The sequence below is a fragment of the Diplodia seriata genome, assembly GCF_021436955.1.
Source record: "Diplodia seriata strain FDS-637 chromosome Unknown scaffold_3, whole genome shotgun sequence".
NCBI classification, from domain to species: domain Eukaryota; kingdom Fungi; phylum Ascomycota; class Dothideomycetes; order Botryosphaeriales; family Botryosphaeriaceae; genus Diplodia; species Diplodia seriata.
The window spans coordinates 3,925,661-3,943,228 of record NW_027117310.1 but is presented as its reverse complement, the minus strand read 5'-3'; the positions used below and the strand labels follow the sequence as shown (position 1 = coordinate 3,943,228).

Here is a 17,568-nt window from a genome sequence, read left to right as displayed (position 1 = left end):
TGCCCGTTTCGGCAGTATCAATTGACACGACCGGTCGAGCAATCACGAAAGCAAGCATACTGCAAGCCACCCAACATCTCTACTACGCGGCAAGCCCTTTGATTCGTACTTGAAGCTCCAGCGGACACAAACCAGGCCATTTCCCAGTTTAGGAAAGTGATACGGCTATCGACAGCAGCAGCCGCCTTGGAGCGGGCCACGGGAACAACGCCGTGTGGACGTACGTCTCGCAGCACAGTCACTGTTGAGGGAGAGCACGGTCACGGTCGAACAAAGACCGAACCGTCAGTGACCCGAAGCTAACAGGCTATAAAACCGCCAGCCAAGATCGTCCCCAGAGAACATCACACCACCACCTCCAGACCCTCTCCCACCCTCACCAAAACAAAAACGTAAGCGGCAGCGCCAACTCCAGAGTCGAAAAGGCCAACCAACCACCCAGCAACGATCAAGACTGACCCCCTCACAGACAAGAACGAAAACAACAACAACAACAACCCCGCAACAATGAAGTTTACCACCGCCGCCCTTAGCGCCCTCACCGCGCTCCCTCTCCTCGCCTCCGCCGCCGCCATCAACAACGGCGGCGCCGTCATCGAGGTCGAGAAGCGGGAGGCGGAAGAGGCCGCGCCCGCCTACGTGTGGGCGTCGGCCGGCAAGGAGAAGAAGAGCAAGCGCGAGGCCGAAGAGGCCGCGCCGGCGTACGTCTGGGCTTCCTCTGCCAAGGAGAAGAAGCGTGAGGCTGAAGAGGCTGCTCCTGCTTATGTGTGGGCGTCTGCCGGCAAGGACAAGCGGGCCGCCGAGGAGGAGGCGCCGGCGTACGTGTGGGCGTCGTCGGCGAAGGAGAAGAAGCGTGAAGCCGAAGAGGCTGCTCCTGCCTACGTCTGGGCTTCTGCCGGTAAGGACAAGCGGGAAGCTGAGGAGGCCGCTCCCGCCTATGTCTGGGCCTCGTCCGCCAAGGAGAAGAAGCGGGAGGCTGAAGAAGCCGCTCCTGCCTACGTGTGGGCTTCCTCCGCCAAGGAGAAGAAGCGCGAGGCTGAGGAGGAGGCTCCTGCCTACGTCTGGGCCTCGTCGGCCAAGGAGAAGAAGCGCGATGCCGAGGCCGCCGAGGAGGCTCCGGCCTATGTGTGGGCGTCGGCTGGTAAGCAGAAGCAGTAGAGGGATTGCGTTTGTCTGATGGGCTTGGAGGTGTTGGGAAAGGGAAAGTTGTATGGAGAGAAGGAAATTTGATGTAGATTGAATGAAGTGACGGTTCTCCAAAGTCTGTTTGCCTTCGTGCGTGTGCTTGCGAACATACAGGAATCGACATACACCGCGGATTCAGTGATCTTGTGCTGCTTAGTGGGGATGTGGAGTGAACCAAGGAGGACATACTGGACGCATCAAAAACGTAAGGGCCGATTTCCGGCCCAAACGTATTCAGATGCCAAGTGGCTGTGATGGGCCCTCCAAGTGATTTCCGCTCTTTTGGATTGGCGAGAAAGAACGCGTTGCGCAAAAAGCGCCGTGTCGTCATTTACCAATACAAAGACAACTCAGAAAACTTTATTCCTGGTAAGTGCAAAACAAGCCCGTCCAAATCCGCATCTGCCTGTATATCGAAGACAGAGTGGTTGATATAAGTCCTACAAGCTGAAGTGTTTGACCAACTACGCACGAAGCTGGCCAGCATTCCAGATTGTGTGGCGGTCGGAGGGCATACCGCCTCGATCTCGCGCTCTTCCATTTCAACGTCTTGTGCACAGTCCCGCTTGTAAATATTAGAAAGAAAGAAACTCCCGAACGATCCGTACGCCTCCGCTGATTACATCCATCAAGTCCCAAACAAGCAAAATATCTACAGCAGTGTCTCTCCCTTCACGCCGCCGGCACCGGTATACTCACATTCCCCATGCGCGTGTACGACGCACTATCCGCACTCCACGCCCACTCCGCAATCTGCGGCATCCCTCCTGCCCCTGCCACCAGCCCATACACCCTACCAGCCTGATTTGCAGCCAAGGGCGAGCCGTCCAGGATGTCTTCAAAGCCGGCGACATCACGCGCCGACGTCCACTTGTCGGTTGATATGTGGTAGGCAGTCAGCGTCACGCGGCCCGCTACTTCCAGGGGGTCCGTTGTCAAGACCTGTATGGTGAAGTCCTGGGCAACGTCATCTTCGTAGCCGGCGGTGAATGCGGCGATGGACGCGTTTGTGGATATCGATGTGGGGAGGGTCTCTGCGACATCTCATGGTTAGAGGGCTGCCTGTGTGCCGGAAACATGTGTATATACGGGAAGAAGCCCATTTCGCCCCGTTCCAGATGACCTGAGTCAAATTGCCCGTTGCTTTCGAGTTCATGTGGAGCACCATGTGTTTTGCGCCGTCGGATGAATACACCGGCTTCAGCGAGAGGTCGCTGTCCGAGGCCGGGATGGGGGCGTTGGCGATGGCCTGTTGCACCCAAGTAGGTTGCGTTTGCAGCCAATATAGGTGATCGTTTTGGTATACGACGACGTTGTTGTTGTAGCAGGGGTCGCACTCCTTGGCGTAGGTGGCCATCTTTCCGGTGCGGTATTTGCCGTTGACGCCGTTGTCGATCCATCCTTGGGAGTGATGTTTTGTAAGGCCTCGTATGTTGCCGCCTGGCTCGAGCCAGTACACGTCTATGTTGCGGAGCTGTAGAAGTTTGCTGTCAGCGTGATGCCGGTGCGTTGCTCAGGTGGAGTTACCGTTGCATTGTTCCGCCAGAGATCGGCAGAGAGGGGTGTGTTTTCCATGATCTTATCCGTGTCGTTCGCCACAATTGAAACGTTCCATGTTGTGTCGGCCGAGTTCCAGTGGGATTGGTAGATGGCCTTGGAGGATAGTTGATAGTAGACGAGGTTGTGTTCGACGTCAGCCTCGTCAGTGTAATTGATGCTTGCTAAATTCGTGGTCGGGAGTAGTGTTACATGCGGCGAAGAGGACGATCCATCAGAAGAAGGAACTGACCCATCGGATGACGATGACGAAGAGCTGGGTGCGGAAGTATCAGAGCTTGAAGAGGTGCCGACACCACCGCCTACCCCCGCTCCGACGGCTACGAGAAGCACAAGTCCAAGAACGATGTAAAATGTCCGTTTTCTCAAGCCGCAGATGACTGGGACAGGATGAGCTGGCGATGGTGGGTGGTGTTCCCGCGTCAATGCTTCCGGGAGCTCGCTATACGGCACTTCCGGTGCATTTGCGTCTTTCTGGTCCTTCGGGGTGTAGGGCTCGGGAGCGTTGGCAAGCTGAGCCTCCCAGTCGACCTCGAGTGTGCTGTGGCCCTGATCAGGCCCCATGGTCACTAGGCTGGCAAGTGGTCCGAGAGCGGGGCCGATGATGACTCGCGAGAAGGACATTCATCGCCTTTTCAATACTTGCAGGAGCCGCGGAGCCCCCGCCGGGGATAAGCACTAGCAAGCACCGTTTCGCAGCCTGTGTAGCCTACCAGACCTCGGATTCCCAATCACACTGGCAGCTTGTCGTTACGCGCATTAACCAGCCCCTTTGTGCAACCACACAGCGACAACGTTTCAGCTACAAAGCCGCTCTACTGAGTGCTGAATGTCAGCCTGTCGTCGGGCCCTTGCAGCTGGCAGGCTCACTACCAATTATAGGTGGCCTCATGCCGCTCGCCACTTCTGCGGTTCCCCTGCAATTTTTGCTCCTTCTACACTTTTCAGCAGTGCATTCTGAAGTCTTCAAATCCCCACAGATGCTAGTTTAACAGCCGCTTCCATATCACAGAGCCGAAAAGCGGGCTGCCATGGCCTCATCTCGCTGCCGGTCGACGGCATATCCGCAACTGGTAGACGCAGCCTCGCGCCTCAATCCACGTAAGGTCGTGGCACTTGTGGCATGTCTGCTAATTCTGTCCCTGCTCTGGAGTATCCGCAACACCCAAGTATCACGGCACCAGATCGGACGTCCTTTGCCCAGGCACTGGTCCGCAAGAGCCGGGAGGGAGTCAGAAGGTGTTCTGGATTGGTCGAAGCCTACGGATTTCAGAATCGTGGGCTTGGTGTTTTACGGACGTCCGGAAAGCGTTTCGATTTTGAACTGCTACCTCCAGGTGCGCAAGTTGCAGCTACGCCAACGAAGTTGAGCGCTAATATTAGGCAGCGAAACCTCGCACGGAAAGGCGGATTCCTGGACGAGGTAGTCTTCCTGGCAAGAACGGACAACGAAGAGGACTTGGCGTGGCTCGATGGCCTCGTTGCGCGGGAGCCTGCATACACCCGAAAGAACTTGCAATTCGATGGCATCGACTACACCACCGCTTACGACGTCTGTGAGAACGGAACCATGTACATCAAAATGGATGACGATCTGGTACGCATGTTGGCATTGTGGCCGGGTATCAGCTGACGACTCCTACGCAGGTCTTCATCGAGGATCACGCAATTGCAACAATTGCCAAGAAGAAGCTCGAGCACCCAGAGTACTTCGCCGTAGCCGCAAACGTTGTCAATCAGCCGTCATTGAGCTGGATCCATTACCGGCTCGGTGTCGTCAAACCTTACTTCCCCGAGCTTACCCGTGCCTCGCCAGGACAGAGTAGGTGGCGTGCCTCGGAATTACCGCTCTGGAAAGGACCAACAGAGTACCGTGTGCCGAACGAAGACCATTGGGAACCACCGTTCCGCGGTCATCGGTGGCTGCCCCTCGCTCCTGATTTCCCTATAGAGGAGACGCCCATCGCTACCACCAGCTTCGATGCTTTTTCGCAAGGTCTCTGGCATTGGCAAGTTGCGGCACAGCAGCACTACAGTTTCCTTGGGCATTTGGAGGAGAATGATTTGTGGAAGTGTAAGCCTAATCTGTCTGATATACTGCCCTCTACTGACGCCCATATCAGACAAATTTGATACACTGGACTACCACTTCATGCGCATGGGCATACAGATGATGGCCATTTGGGGTGAAGATGTCATTGCCAGCGGGATCCACAACGGTAACGGCGATGATGAGTACCACTTCACTGAAGTCATGACGAAGAGGACCGGCCGACGTGAGCGACCCGTAAAGTTTTACTCGGCAACTGCTGACACATTCATAGATGCCGTTGTGGATGGTAGAGCGCTTGTTTCCCACTACACCTTTCTGCCCCAGAGAAGCGGTCTTGCGGCTACAGACATCCTTCAACGTTACCGTGCGTTTTCCGATGAGAACATATGTCCCGGCATTGGTTAATGTATCTTTCAGGCCCGCCAATGTGGCAGGCTTAGCTATAAACCATCTCTTCAAACGAACAATTGAGGACAAATTGGAGTAATTGTAATCATTCGGAAGACATTCGCTAAGCTTGGCTCAGCTGTATATCCTTGCATCACAATCGATCCGTACGCGTTGCTAAGAAGGCAAGAAAAACGCCTGAAGCTGATAGCCACCAACTCGACACGCCAAACGCGCCTTGGATGTCCATTTTCACCACCGACCACAGCACGCCGAAGATAAGGCTCCCGAAGAAAAACACAACGAGCAGCACGGAGCTGAGTTTCTCTCCGTCCCACCCTTCTTGGTAGAAGATTCCCCAGCCTTCCACCGGTGAGCGCGGACTTCCGGAAAGCGGTCCGCGGGTACGTTTGGGGAACTGGTCCAAAACCCAGGTTTGCTGCTCGTCGATGCAAGAAGGGCTCGAGAGATAGTGCATCAGATGTTGCGGGCCGATGGGAGGGAACGTCTGCGGTGGGATCGGCTCGCACAGGTATTCGGCTGTTGATTGGGGCTTGACCCTTGTCTCTGGGGGCAGGCATTCACACAAATGACTGTGGCAGACGGCATCGTGGTCTCGGACGTCGACATTACCTCCCATGTCAAGACGGAACTGTTGTGTGAGTGAGCGTTGAGGCTTTGCTCCTTTGCATCGGTTTTGAGACGTGGCTTACCTTGACAAACAGGATTCCCTTCACAGTTCGCATGGAGAACAGAGATTTTACTTTGCCTCGGTGCTGTTTCAGACGTTTTCGCAGGAAGATGAAAAGCTGCCGGTCTGAAAGGATATTCTCGAGTATATCCTGGTGTAACTTCTTGCCGTACTTGCCCCAATGAACGCAAGACATGAGATGTAAGTTCGTGGAAGCTGAAGGAGCACTTCTTGTATTCCCAGGTGCCGCGCTTTGTGGGTTCTGGTGTTGTGGCAGTGTTAGGTCCCCGTTGTGTGGGAGGACTGCCTTCAGCGGTCGGAAAATGTTCCGCAGGACTGTCAGAAAGTCTCGAACGAGTCCTTTTTGAGTTGGGGTGCTTTGGCCGTTGGATGTGGAAACTATATTCAATGAAGAAGTGTTTCCCAAGCGTTCTTTCAACTTTGTCAATCCGCCTGTTTCAGTCTCCACATAATCGTCAAAGAAGTGTTTTCCACATTTCTGTTCTCAAATTAGTAATGTTGCCCTACATCAGGGACTAGGTAGCTTACACATTCCAACCGCAATCTTTGCCAGTCTCCGTGACACGGAGGTTCCAACAGAGAGAGTTCTACCAGTACGTTCCTGAAGACCCGTGTATAGGCTTTGACACCCTCCGGAAGGTATTTCAGCATTGGTGAAGGCTCAAGTAGACGTCTCGAGGCCGAATTCAGAATGCTGTTCATCTTCGACCCAGGAATGCTGGCTTGTGGTTGACTTTTGATTGAACTCTTGGGCATTACAAAACCACAAAATTCGTCCCGCAATACAAGCAACGCGTTGCTGCCGGTGAGGAAGTTCCGTACCACGACCATGTCTTCAAATATTCGATCATCGGCTCCGTTGTCATTCTCAGTTGAGCTACTATCATCGGAATGGGTGTCATTGTGGATGGCAGCGGCTTCTGCTCCTTCCAATGGAGCTTGGTATTTCTCCAGGATGGATTTTGCAACATAGCGGGCTTTCCCGCCAACCAGGGAAGCTGCCAGATACTCTAGGCTCTCTTGGGCTTCCTTCTTCAAGTTGCTGGAGTATCTTTTTAGTAGCCGTCGGAAATTCCGCGAGAATCGACCTGGTCCGATTGTACTACTCTCAATGGCTGTCTTGTATAGTGGGTTGAGGATCTTATCCTCGTGAAGAATCAGCACCAACTCTTGAGTTGCTGTAGCGATTTGCTGGATGGAGTAGCCGCTCGATTGGGTTAAACTAGAAATTGTTGTTGTGATTGAAGCCTCCGAGAACACGGATTCTATGAGAGATGTTACGTCAGAGAGTTGATCACAAGAAAGCGTGTCTGCACTCTCCACAGTCTGGTCGGTCGCTTCGTTGGGATTCGGCGTTTGAGTGAATTGAGGTCTCCCTGGATCCGAGTCACGCATCAACGTGTCGGTGGCCCCCTGGTCGTGTATGACTATAGGTTTGCGGGATTGGGTAGGGCCATCCTCTCTCGTTGGTGTGAGCTGTTGGATGAGAATCCCTTGGCCCTGACCAAGCGATGACTCTCCGAAGTGATGAGGAATCCTATGAGGTGGCTGACGTAATGACTCCGGGATTCGGAATAGACTCGCAGGTGACGGTACTTCCGAACCGATGTCAGATGGAAAGTCACGCTGACGGACGACCCCTGTCTCTTGTGTCTTTTCCGCATCTATTCTGGTTTTGCTCCACGTCTCACACCCTGTTTCCGTTGCTCTTGCTTTTCCCTTCCCCACTTCCTCGTTCTGCGGCGCTTCTTCCATGGATTTAACTCTTTTTGGTGGTGATGGATCGACTGAGTCTTTGTGAATGTCACAGACCCGCTCATTTCGCGGTGGGCAAACGATGTTCTCGTAAATCTCCGATCTGCGGCCCCTTGGGGGGTCATGAGTTTGGCCACCATAGTGTATCTCTTTCTCTCCAGTTTGGATCTGCTCGTAGGTCCGAGGGTGGGTACGTTCTTCCCGCCGAGTTGGAGTGTTGTAAAACAGATATGGCTCTCTTGGTGCATTGGTCTGGGGGCTCCTCAACTCATCCCACTCGATATCGCTGATGATGCGCTTTTGCCACAGATAACGGCACAGCCCTTGGTCGGGACGACATTCTGCAAGTGTTCCTCCCACTCGCATGTGGGCGGCGACGTGGCACATGAGGGCCTCCCATGCGATGAATGCGTCGTCTTCAGAACCCTGGAACGTGTAATCACAAAGAGGGCAGGAGACCGATCGTGGTGGCGTATGAGCGCGGAAATGGCTGATGATATGAATTTTCCAATCAATCTCGCCCGAAAAGTGCTCCTGGCATCCTAAGAATGAGAACAAGCATTCATATCTTACGACCCTGCATGGGTTGCGCTGAACTAGAACACCATCCGCGTCGAATTCGAGTGGTGTGTCTTTGACCATGAGTTTACCGAACTCGGTGTCAACAGAGCTCTCCACACAGCTTTCTGACTGATCGTCATCCTCAAGGGATGGTGGTTTCCCTATATTCTGAATAGTTGAACCAAGATCCTCATCATGGCTTATGGGCTTGCGCGAACTTGAATCGCTGATAGATGTGGCATAGGGTGCAGAATGGTCCACTGCATATCTATACAATGGATCATTCGGAGACCGGTACGGTCTTGAAGCATCTGGAAAAGAGTAATCTGCGTGTTCTTCTTGTCGTCTAACTGTCGATGGGACAGCTGACAAGGTTGAAGTTGGATTGGAGGTGCAGGTAGAAGCCGGTCGAGGCGACTCAGATTGGAGGCATTCGGTTGTTGTACGTCGGTTGAGCTGATCTTTGTTTGACTCCAGCGGGTTATCCTGGCCAGCTGGCTCATTTTTATAGCCATCATTCCATTCGAGGATCGACCGATGATACTGGGTGCTCTGAGGCTCTTGAAGAGCCCCATCACGTGAAGTCGTCCTCGATACCGAGTAGGGGTGGTTGCCCGAACCATCAATTTCACCGATTGACATTTCGTGAGTTGAGAGTGCAAGAGGTCGTGCTGCGTTTGTTCTGAGAGCGGGTCAAGAGGTGTTTGTCTTTCAGCCTTGTCCATTAGTTGCAGATGGAGGAAAGAGAAATCCGCCCCCACGCTAATCAACGTTGAGTATGTACAATGACGTGGCAGCGAGCACGTGTGGGACAGCATCAGGCAACAGGAAAATACAGCCTGGCTTCCATGACTGCATTTGCGCTTGCAAGTGCCGATCGCGTGCATCAGCCTTGTAGCTCATGGGTCACGAAACTTGCCAAGACCCGTGGTGGCCAGCCTTTCCATGGAGAAACAGTAGATTGTCCAAAGTTAGGACAAGTCTAGTAAGGAAAAAGAAGACTAGGTACTGTTATTGCCTAGGTGACAGCAGCACAAAAGTTAGAGCGCACTTTAGCTGTAGGTGGTCACGCTCATTACCGGTTGGGCATGTCTGACAGCTCTGGCCCCATCATACATGCAAGGAACGCGACACAGAAAGTACGACCTATGCTGTTGCCTGTCGGCGTCTGCCTCGCTGAAGGCAAGAATGAGGCAAACACTGATTTATACAAAGGGCTAAAACCTCATGCTCGATGACATGCTCCTCAGCTGTTGGGGGAGAGGGGGAACAGACATATATAAACAGCCTGGGAGGTCGACTACGAACCACCCACAACAGCAAACGACAAAACCCTCATCATCTCTCATTTCTTAGTACGAATCATGTACCCTCCCACAGAACCTTCCTACACCCGACAAAGCGCCCCATCCGCCCCCTCCGCCCACCCCTCACTCCCGACACACGTCAAGCAGTAAAACAGACCGTCAGGATCATACCTCATCTTAATCTGACTCAGGCGGGTCCAGCTCTCACCATAAAAATCCTCTTTCCAATCCACATTCCCATAATCCGCCTCGTTCATATAACTCCCGGAGTCCGGGGCCAACCTCTTCATAGCCTGCACCTTAACCTCCCTAATATCGCGCGCGACCTCTTCATCATGCTTCTCATCCCCATTCCAGCGGCGGGCGACGATGTCGTGTACATAGGCCTTGCGCCAAGCGGGCAGGAGCAGGGACGAGTAGGGATCCCTCTGCGCGTGGGTGAAGATGGCGCCGCCGTGGAGGTTGATGTTGTGGTAAGTCTGCTGGTCGGGGGAGCCGGCCATGACGGCGAGGCTATCGCGGAGGAGGGTGGCGTCCGCGGTGAGGGCGTTGGCGTGGAGGAGGCGGGAGGCGGAGACGCCGACGGCGCCGACGGGGGCGACGGTGTCGGGTTTGGTGTTGAAGAAGGACGCCCAGTCGGGGAAGGACCTGTGCGAGATGCTGAGCGCGATGTCGGCGGTGGCGTTGTGGGGCAGGACCTTTGCCAGGACGGGGGCGAACTTCGCGATGGCGTGCGCCTCGGTGCTGTTGAGGAGGGTGAGGGACTGCGTGTAGGCCATGGTGTGGTTGGCGACGAGCGGGGCGGGCGAGCCGACGGACCAGGAGCCGTAGCCGGCGAAGCCGGCGTCGGAGAGGTAGGGGAAGGACGAGTAGAAGAGGGCCATGACGTCGAGGAAGGCGGCGGTGTTGTTGGTGGGCGAGCTGGCTTCGATGTAGGTGACGGTGACGTTTTGGGTCGGGAACGCCTTGAACGTCATCGCGGTGACGACGCCGTAGGTGCCGGGCCCGCCGCCGCGCAGCGCGGTGAAGAGATCGGGGTGCGAGCAGGGACTTGCGTTGACGATCTCGCCGGATGCGAGGACGACGCGGGCGGAGAGGACTTGGTCGGAGCCTGTGCCGAAGTAGCGGCCTAATCCACTGTGGCCGCCACCTTGAGTCCAGCCTCCGGTGCTGCAGGGACCCTTGTTGTTGCCGCCGACGAGCATCACTCCCTTCTCGTCGGCGAGAGGGTAGACGTCTGACCATGCGTAGGCGCCCTTGATGGTGAAGGCGCTTCCGGTCCAGTTCGTCTTCGCGCACGTGTTGACGCTCGAGTAGGATTCGTGATAGTCGACGCCGTTCCTGAAGTTGTGGAGCCAGATGGACAGGCTGCCATATCCAGTGGATCTTCGGTGCCGTTAGCAAGTGTGAGAATTGCTCGAGTACGCTTGTGCCTACCTTTTGAGGATATCATGGCCGGTGGATTTGATGACAAGTCGTAAGTTCTTGCTCTTTGCAAAGCGAATGGTTTTGACAATGTCATCTTCGGTGGTAACGTTGACGGCTAGCACGGGCATGTCCCCAAGTGTACAGCTACCGGGAACATCTCCGGCAGAGACATCCACTGGTAGACACGACTGGTTGAAAGGATAGTCGTATCCGATGGGTTGCTCACCCTGCCAAGCAGCATCGGTCCAGAACTTGTTGACTACACCGCATTGCGTCGAATTTTCGGCAGGGCCAGGGTAGCAGGAAGCGGCAACCGGGGTCGTCTGCAAAAGCTTGCCGGACACGGACGAGTTGAATGCAGACCACTCCTGGTCACTTGGCCAGCAATCCTTGCCTGGGATCTTCTGAAGGTTAGCCAGAGAATGAACCAATGGGACGAGGCATATATACGCATTTGCAGTCGCAAGAGACCTGATATGCGAGGGAGGAAAGCAGTAATAGTGTAGAAGTCCGCATTTTCTTGTCGTTGTACAAGGAGTTTAGAGAATAAAACCTATTCAAGCAGACTACCACGCCCTTTAAATACCTCTGCGTGATGGTCACAGTAACAACGAATGCATGCTTCTTCAATGTCTTAAGATCCGAGTAATTCGGTTTGCTTTGGAGCAGCCAGGATGTTGTACTGCGATCGACAGTCAGCGCCGAGTTGGCCGAACCCGAGGAAGTTTAGGTGGCCGCTAATCCGAGAATGTACACCCAAAGAAGAGGGGATCACCAAAGTCTTGCCGCAAAAAAACAAACCCCGACTTCCGCCCTGCAGGGACTTTGGGCCATGGTACCGGTCAACCCGGTCTGTTCAATCGGAGACACGGGAGCTGTCGTACGGCCCATCAAGCCAATTGTTCTCGGGATGCTTTCGCTTTCCATCACCGCTGCAATCCGATCCATTGCATTGGGAATCCTGGTGAGAGTGGGGCTGAGCGATCTATTCGTAACCCCTCGATGACATGCCCTTCTACAGGGTGAACATCCTATTGGACTGTTTCATGACTCGTACGGCGTCTCCAGATATAGACATCTTAACTCGCATCTGCGAACGAAACGTGCCTGTTCTAGCATGATCTTTTGGAAGATAATCCGATAAACGTGGCTTGGCTGTACATCCTTACGTCACAGTCGATCCATATATGTGTGGCCAGAAAGGCGAAGGGTACCGAAGTTGATGACCGCCAGCTTGACACGAGAATATCCACCTTCACCGTGATACAGCCATGAGCGCGGCCTGAACATGGTATTGGGAGCACCTTGACCGCAAGTCTCACCACGGCACTCCCGGCAAGGTTCCAAGTATATGCTCCATACGAATCACCTCGCACCCATGCTCTTCACGATGCGCTCCCGCCTGTTCTCCCTGTCCCTGTCGTCTTTCCAACTACCCCTGTCGAACCCTCCGCCCCCGCCTCCGCCCCTACCCCTATCGTTCCTCTTCTCGTCACGGTCGCGGTCCCTCCCAGCATTACCCTCCTTATTCCTCTTTGCCTTTTTGTCGCCCACAATCTCCTTTGCCTTCTCGCGCGGATCGATGACGACGAGCTCCTCCTCATTCTTCCGCTTCCACTCGAGATCCTTGCCGAGCCGGTCCTTTTCGAAGCTGAGGGCGTGATTCATCCAACCGACATCGTTGTCGTCGTCGTTGGCGGCAGCGGCGTCCGGGGCGTCGTCCCAAGCGCGGCAGGACTGGCAGTTGGGAATGAAGTGCAAGTCGCACAGGATGGCTTCCGTATCCTCGACCTCGTCTGCCATCTCCTTGGCGGCGGCGGGGGCCTTGTGGGGCTCGGGTTCGGCTGCGGGCGGCGGAGTCTTCTCCTTGGGGGCGGTCTCCAGCTTCGTCTTGAAAGCGTTGAACAGCTGCATGACCTGCGAGTCGGCCTTGGCGTCTCCTGCGCCACCCCGCCTCTTCCGGCCACGCGTCGAAGACTCGGGGATCATGGCTTCCAGAGCGGACTTCTTCTTGGGGGCTTCTTTGGCGGCAGATGCGGTGTTGCGCTTCATGCTGGCCTTCAGCTCGGCGATCTGGGCGTTTGTGCGCTCGAGCAGGGAGGACATTTTGTTGACCTGTTCCGGCTCGGACTCGGACGAGACGGACGGCGACCTGGAGGACCGGCGTGGTGCGGGGGCGGCTGCCTTTTGCTTCGGCGGCGGCGGAGAAGGCGAGCGCTGAGGCGACGGTGGTTTTGCGGGCTTCGATGTCTTCGGAGCGGGCTTGCGGGGAGCGGGAGCGGGAGCGGGAGCGGCATCGTCGTCGCCAGCACTGACGAGCTTGGGATTGAACTTGGGCTTTTTGATAACGGGGGCGACATCCGCTTCTTCGCCTTCGTCGGCGCCAAAGCTTAGCAGCTGCTTGGCGGCCTTGCGCTTCGCCTTCTTCGGGCCCTTCTTCTCCTGGGGCTGGGGCTGGGCCGTCTGCACGCGCTTGACCATGTCGTCGAAGGGGTTGATGATGATTTCGGTGCCGGTGATCTTGGCGGGGTACAGCGGGCGCTCGCTGCCCTCGTCCTCGGTCAGGTCGGCCTCGGCCATCTTCATCAGGTTGTAGATGGTGTCGCCTTCGATGCGGCCGAACATGGTGTTGGTCTTGGTCAGGTCGGGGGTGGGGGCGAGGGTCAGGAAGAACTGGCTGCCGTTGTCGTCGCGCTTGCCGGTGTTGGCCATGCCCAGCAGGCCGCGGCGGTTGAACTTGAGGCGCGAGTGGAACTCGTCGGCGAAGGGCTCGCCATCGAAGCTGCTCTCGCCGCCCTCGCCGGTGCCGGTGGGGTCGCCGCCCTGCAGGATGAAGCCGGGCACCAGGCGGTGGAAGATGGTGTTGTCGTAGTAGCCATCGAGGCAGAGCTGCAGGAAGTTGCGCGACGCCAGCGGGATCTGCTTGGCGAACAGCTCGAGCGCGAGGTCGCCGGCGGTCGTGTGCAGGACGACCTTGGCCGTCGGCTGCGGCTCGAGGTTGTAGACGGACGACATTAGGGGCGGTGCGCGATGCCGGCGCAGGGAGGGGAGCGGTGTTGGAGCGGTGTTGGAGCGGTGTTGGTGTTGGTGTTGCGCAAAAGTCGTCGGCGCCGGGCGCGGCAGCTTGAGGGCCGGCCGGTTGGTGGCCCGAGCGGGCGTTGGAACGTCACTCACACAAATTCAAGCTTCTGCTTCGGCCGCTCTCCCGCCCTCTCTCAACCAACGGAGCTGCAGCTCGCTCAACCACACCTCCCCCTGCTCCCGCCATGCGTTGATTGCTTCCTTCTGCGCCTCCACCCTCCACCCTCCGCCTCCACCTCGACCACAACCATGTTGCCTTTCATAAACGCTCGTATGCTCCCTCGATCGATGCCGCTCCCACGGCCCCGCTGACCATCTCCGCCGCAGCTTTCGCCTACGTCGCCGGCGCCCTGGGCTCGTCCACCGACGAGCGTACGTGTCCCTAAGCCAATGCCCATGCCTTCTCGCTCACAGCCGCAGTCAAGCTCGTCGCCTCCTTCCTGGTCTCGTACCCGCTCGCCGCCGCCCTCAAGCGCATCCCCGACTCGAAGCCGTGGCAGAAGAATGCCTTCATAATATCGTACGACCCTGCCCTCCGCCGCCCTCCTTGACCGCCGCTCACACCACCCCAGCGTTTCTCTGTTCTACCTCGTCGGCTTGTTCGACCTGTGGGCCGGCCTGCGCACGCTGTTCATCAGCTCCGCCGGCGCCTATGCCATCGCCAAGTACATCGACGGTCCGCTGATGCCATGGATCGGCTTCGTCTTCCTGATGGGGCACATGTCGGTCAACCACCTCGATCGCCAGTTCCGCAACGAGCCCCAGAACGTCGACATCACCGGCGCCCAGATGGTCCTGATCATGAAGCTCACCGCCTTCTGCTGGAACGTCCACGACGGCCGCCTGCCCGACTCGGACCTGTCCGACTACCAGAAAGACCGCGCTCTCCGCGACCTGCCCTCCATCCTGGACTACACGGGCTACGTGCTGTTCTTCCCGTCCTTGTTCGCCGGCCCCGCCTTCGACTACGTCGACTACCGCCAGTGGTTGACTACCAGCATGTTTGAGCTTCCTCCCGGCGTCGATCCCTCCAAAGCTGCCCCGACCCGCAAGAAGCGCAAGATCCCGCGCAGCGGCACCCCCGCCGCCTGGAAGGGCGCCTACGGTCTTGTCTGGATCTTTGCCTTCCTCAACTTCTCTGGTTGGTACAACACCGACTTGCTCCTGGGCGACGAGTACATGAAGCACAACTTCCTCAAGCGCCTCTACTACCTGCACATGGTCGGATTCGCTGCCCGCATGAAGTACTACGGCGTCTGGCACTTGACCGAAGGTGCCTGCATTCTCTCCGGCATCGGCTACAAGGGCGTCGACCCCAAGACCGGCCGTGTCAACTGGAACCGCCTCCAGAACGTGAAGCCTCTAGGCATCGAGTTGGGCCAAAACACCCACGCCTATCTCGGAAACTGGAACATCAACACCAACCTTTGGCTCCGCAACTACATGTATCTGCGCGTGACGCCCAAGGGCAAGAAGCCCGGCTTCCGTGCCAGCATGGCAACCTTTGTCACCTCTGCCTTCTGGCACGGCTTCTACCCCGGCTACTACATGAGCTTCATCCTCGCCAGCTTCCTCCAGACCATTGCCAAGAGTAAGTAACTCGCCCCAGTCTGCTCTCTTCTGCTAACGTCGACTAGATGGCCGCCGCCTCCTCCGCCCCTTCTTCCTGACGCCCGACGGCCAACGCCCCCTCCCGACCAAGATCTACTACGACGTCTTCTGCTGGCTGGTGACCCAACTCGCCTTCTCCTACACCGTGATCCCCTTCATCACCCTCGAGCTCGCCCCCTCCCTCCTGATCTGGCAGCGCGTCTACTTCTACACCATCGGCGGCGTCATCCTCTCCCTCGGCTTCCTCGCCTCCCCCGGCAAAAAGATGCTGCAGAAGAAGGTCGCCCAGAGATCCGGGGCCGCCGCCGCCTCCAAACCAGCCGTCGACGGCGCCGCAACCCCGCAGATCCCCTCAGCCGAGGCCATCGCCCGCGGCCGCTCGAGCCTCACGGTCGACGACCTGCTGGAAGAAAAGGTGCTCGGCGAAGCCCTGGGCCTGCGCCCCGGCCTCAGCCGCAACCCGTCCACCGAGGGCGGCGGCGGCCGCGTCCCGCTCATGGGCCTCCCCGACGACCCCGGCCGCGAGCTCGACGAGGCCATCGAGGAGGTCAAGGCCGAGATTGCGAAGCGCAAGGCGAACGGCGAGGGCCCGCCACGGACGGCCGAGGTGCGGGCGTGGCTGGACGAGAAGGTGAGGGAGCTGAAGAAGAGGAAGGATTGAGTCGGCCCTTCCTTGCAAGGGGCTGTGTGGATGTATTTGCTTCTCTTTTCTTTTCTTTTCTGCAGAGGGATAGGTTTGTTGGATGGAGACATCTAGCCTATGCTGCGGTTTTGTCGGTGCCGCCGCCTTGGAGTCTGGTTGCGTTGGTATCGCATGGCAAGACCAAGTGCATCACGACAAGAGATCATGGTGGCGTTCCAAGGTAAGGCTGGTGCATCATGTAATTTGGCGCATACGTACGACCTCTTGCACCGGGAAAGTCTCCGACTTTGATCAACCTTTCCCTCCTCCATCTCCTGGTCGATTTTGGTTTTTAGAGCTAAAAGCCCTGTTGGATGTGCGTACAATTTAGAGCACCGATATATGAGAAATGCAATCACGAAACCCATTGTTCGGATCGATATCATCACGGTGAAAGGGGCTGCTGCATGTGCCCGCCCCCTTGCTCGATTCCGTTCCGTTGACAAGGAAGGACCCGACAGAGAGTTCCAGGTTTACGGGTCACACCTCCTCAACAGCCATGACGCTGCTACCTCACTCATTCTTTCTGTCTCCCCCGACACCAAATTCCCCAGCTCGCTTGAGTAGGTAGCTAACGAGGTGGAGAAAGGGTCTGGTCATTAACTCATTTAGGCAATTCTGCGATCCGCGGTTCGGGTGTTAGGTCCCGACCAAAAGCGGAAAGTATACGCGCCAGATACGGAAAATGCGGACATTTCCGCAATCGCTAAGTCTGATACGTGGGCAGTAGTAGTACATAGGTGAGCTTAAGGATCGGGCGTAATGCGGGAAGGAGGAGCTTATGGGGTGAGCTTATTCCGACGTTTGCTCTTCGACCCCAAACATTCGCTGTCCGCTGGGCCGGCCGGTGGTGAGTGATGAGGTTTTCGCGCAATATGCCACCTTTTTGCCACGCTTTCCTGCGCTGCGCTTGATGAAATTTGTTATGAATTGACCGTCGGGTATCTAAAATCTAGCTTTTTGGGAGGGTTGTTTCGCAACGCTTTTTTGTGGGATCCCTTTACGCCGCCGCCGCCGCTCACATGCATCATGCCCAACTCCCTTCCCCCCACCCCTGTTCCGCCTTTTTGATAGTATTACCCTGGTATACCGCCTTTCCCTTTTCCCTTCCTTGCCCGCGCAAACCAACCAAAAGACAAAACAAACAAGACAACACGCAATCGATCCCTCTGCCTCCCTCTCTCGCACCGCACCCCGCCCTCCAATCAATCCAACGCAAACCGCCTATCCAACCCCACCGTGCTCGGCG

The 17,568-nt window shown here is 56.5% G+C and overlaps 4 protein-coding genes across 4 annotated transcripts; 2 read left to right on the top strand and 2 right to left on the bottom strand.

Moving 5' to 3' along the window:
- Positions 1-507: 507 nt before the first annotated feature.
- Positions 508-1,158, top strand: SLS55_003860 (uncharacterized protein; the record flags this gene model as incomplete). Its single annotated transcript, XM_066775324.1, has 1 exon — positions 508-1,158. One exon carries the CDS (start codon positions 508-510, stop codon positions 1,156-1,158), a length of 651 nt encoding a protein of 216 aa, XP_066635443.1.
- An 8,439-nt stretch (positions 1,159-9,597) lies between these two features.
- On the bottom strand, positions 9,598-11,039 carry SLS55_003859 (uncharacterized protein; the record flags this gene model as incomplete). Its single annotated transcript, XM_066775323.1, has 2 exons — positions 9,598-10,903; positions 11,032-11,039. 2 exons carry the CDS (start codon positions 11,037-11,039, stop codon positions 9,598-9,600), a joined length of 1,314 nt encoding a protein of 437 aa, XP_066635442.1.
- A 1,271-nt stretch (positions 11,040-12,310) lies between these two features.
- On the bottom strand, positions 12,311-13,960 carry CWC27 (Peptidyl-prolyl isomerase cwc27; the record flags this gene model as incomplete). The annotated part of the gene is made up of 2 exons (XM_066775322.1): positions 12,311-13,930; positions 13,952-13,960. 2 exons carry the CDS (start codon positions 13,958-13,960, stop codon positions 12,311-12,313), a joined length of 1,629 nt encoding a protein of 542 aa, XP_066635441.1.
- A 315-nt stretch (positions 13,961-14,275) lies between these two features.
- Positions 14,276-15,625, top strand: ale1 (Lysophospholipid acyltransferase; the record flags this gene model as incomplete). The annotated part of the gene is made up of 4 exons (XM_066775321.1): positions 14,276-14,297; positions 14,354-14,398; positions 14,447-14,546; positions 14,599-15,625. The coding sequence occupies 4 exons, from the start codon at positions 14,276-14,278 to the stop codon at positions 15,623-15,625; spliced, it is 1,194 nt and encodes a 397-aa protein (XP_066635440.1).
- Between the last annotated feature and the right edge of the window lie 1,943 nt (positions 15,626-17,568).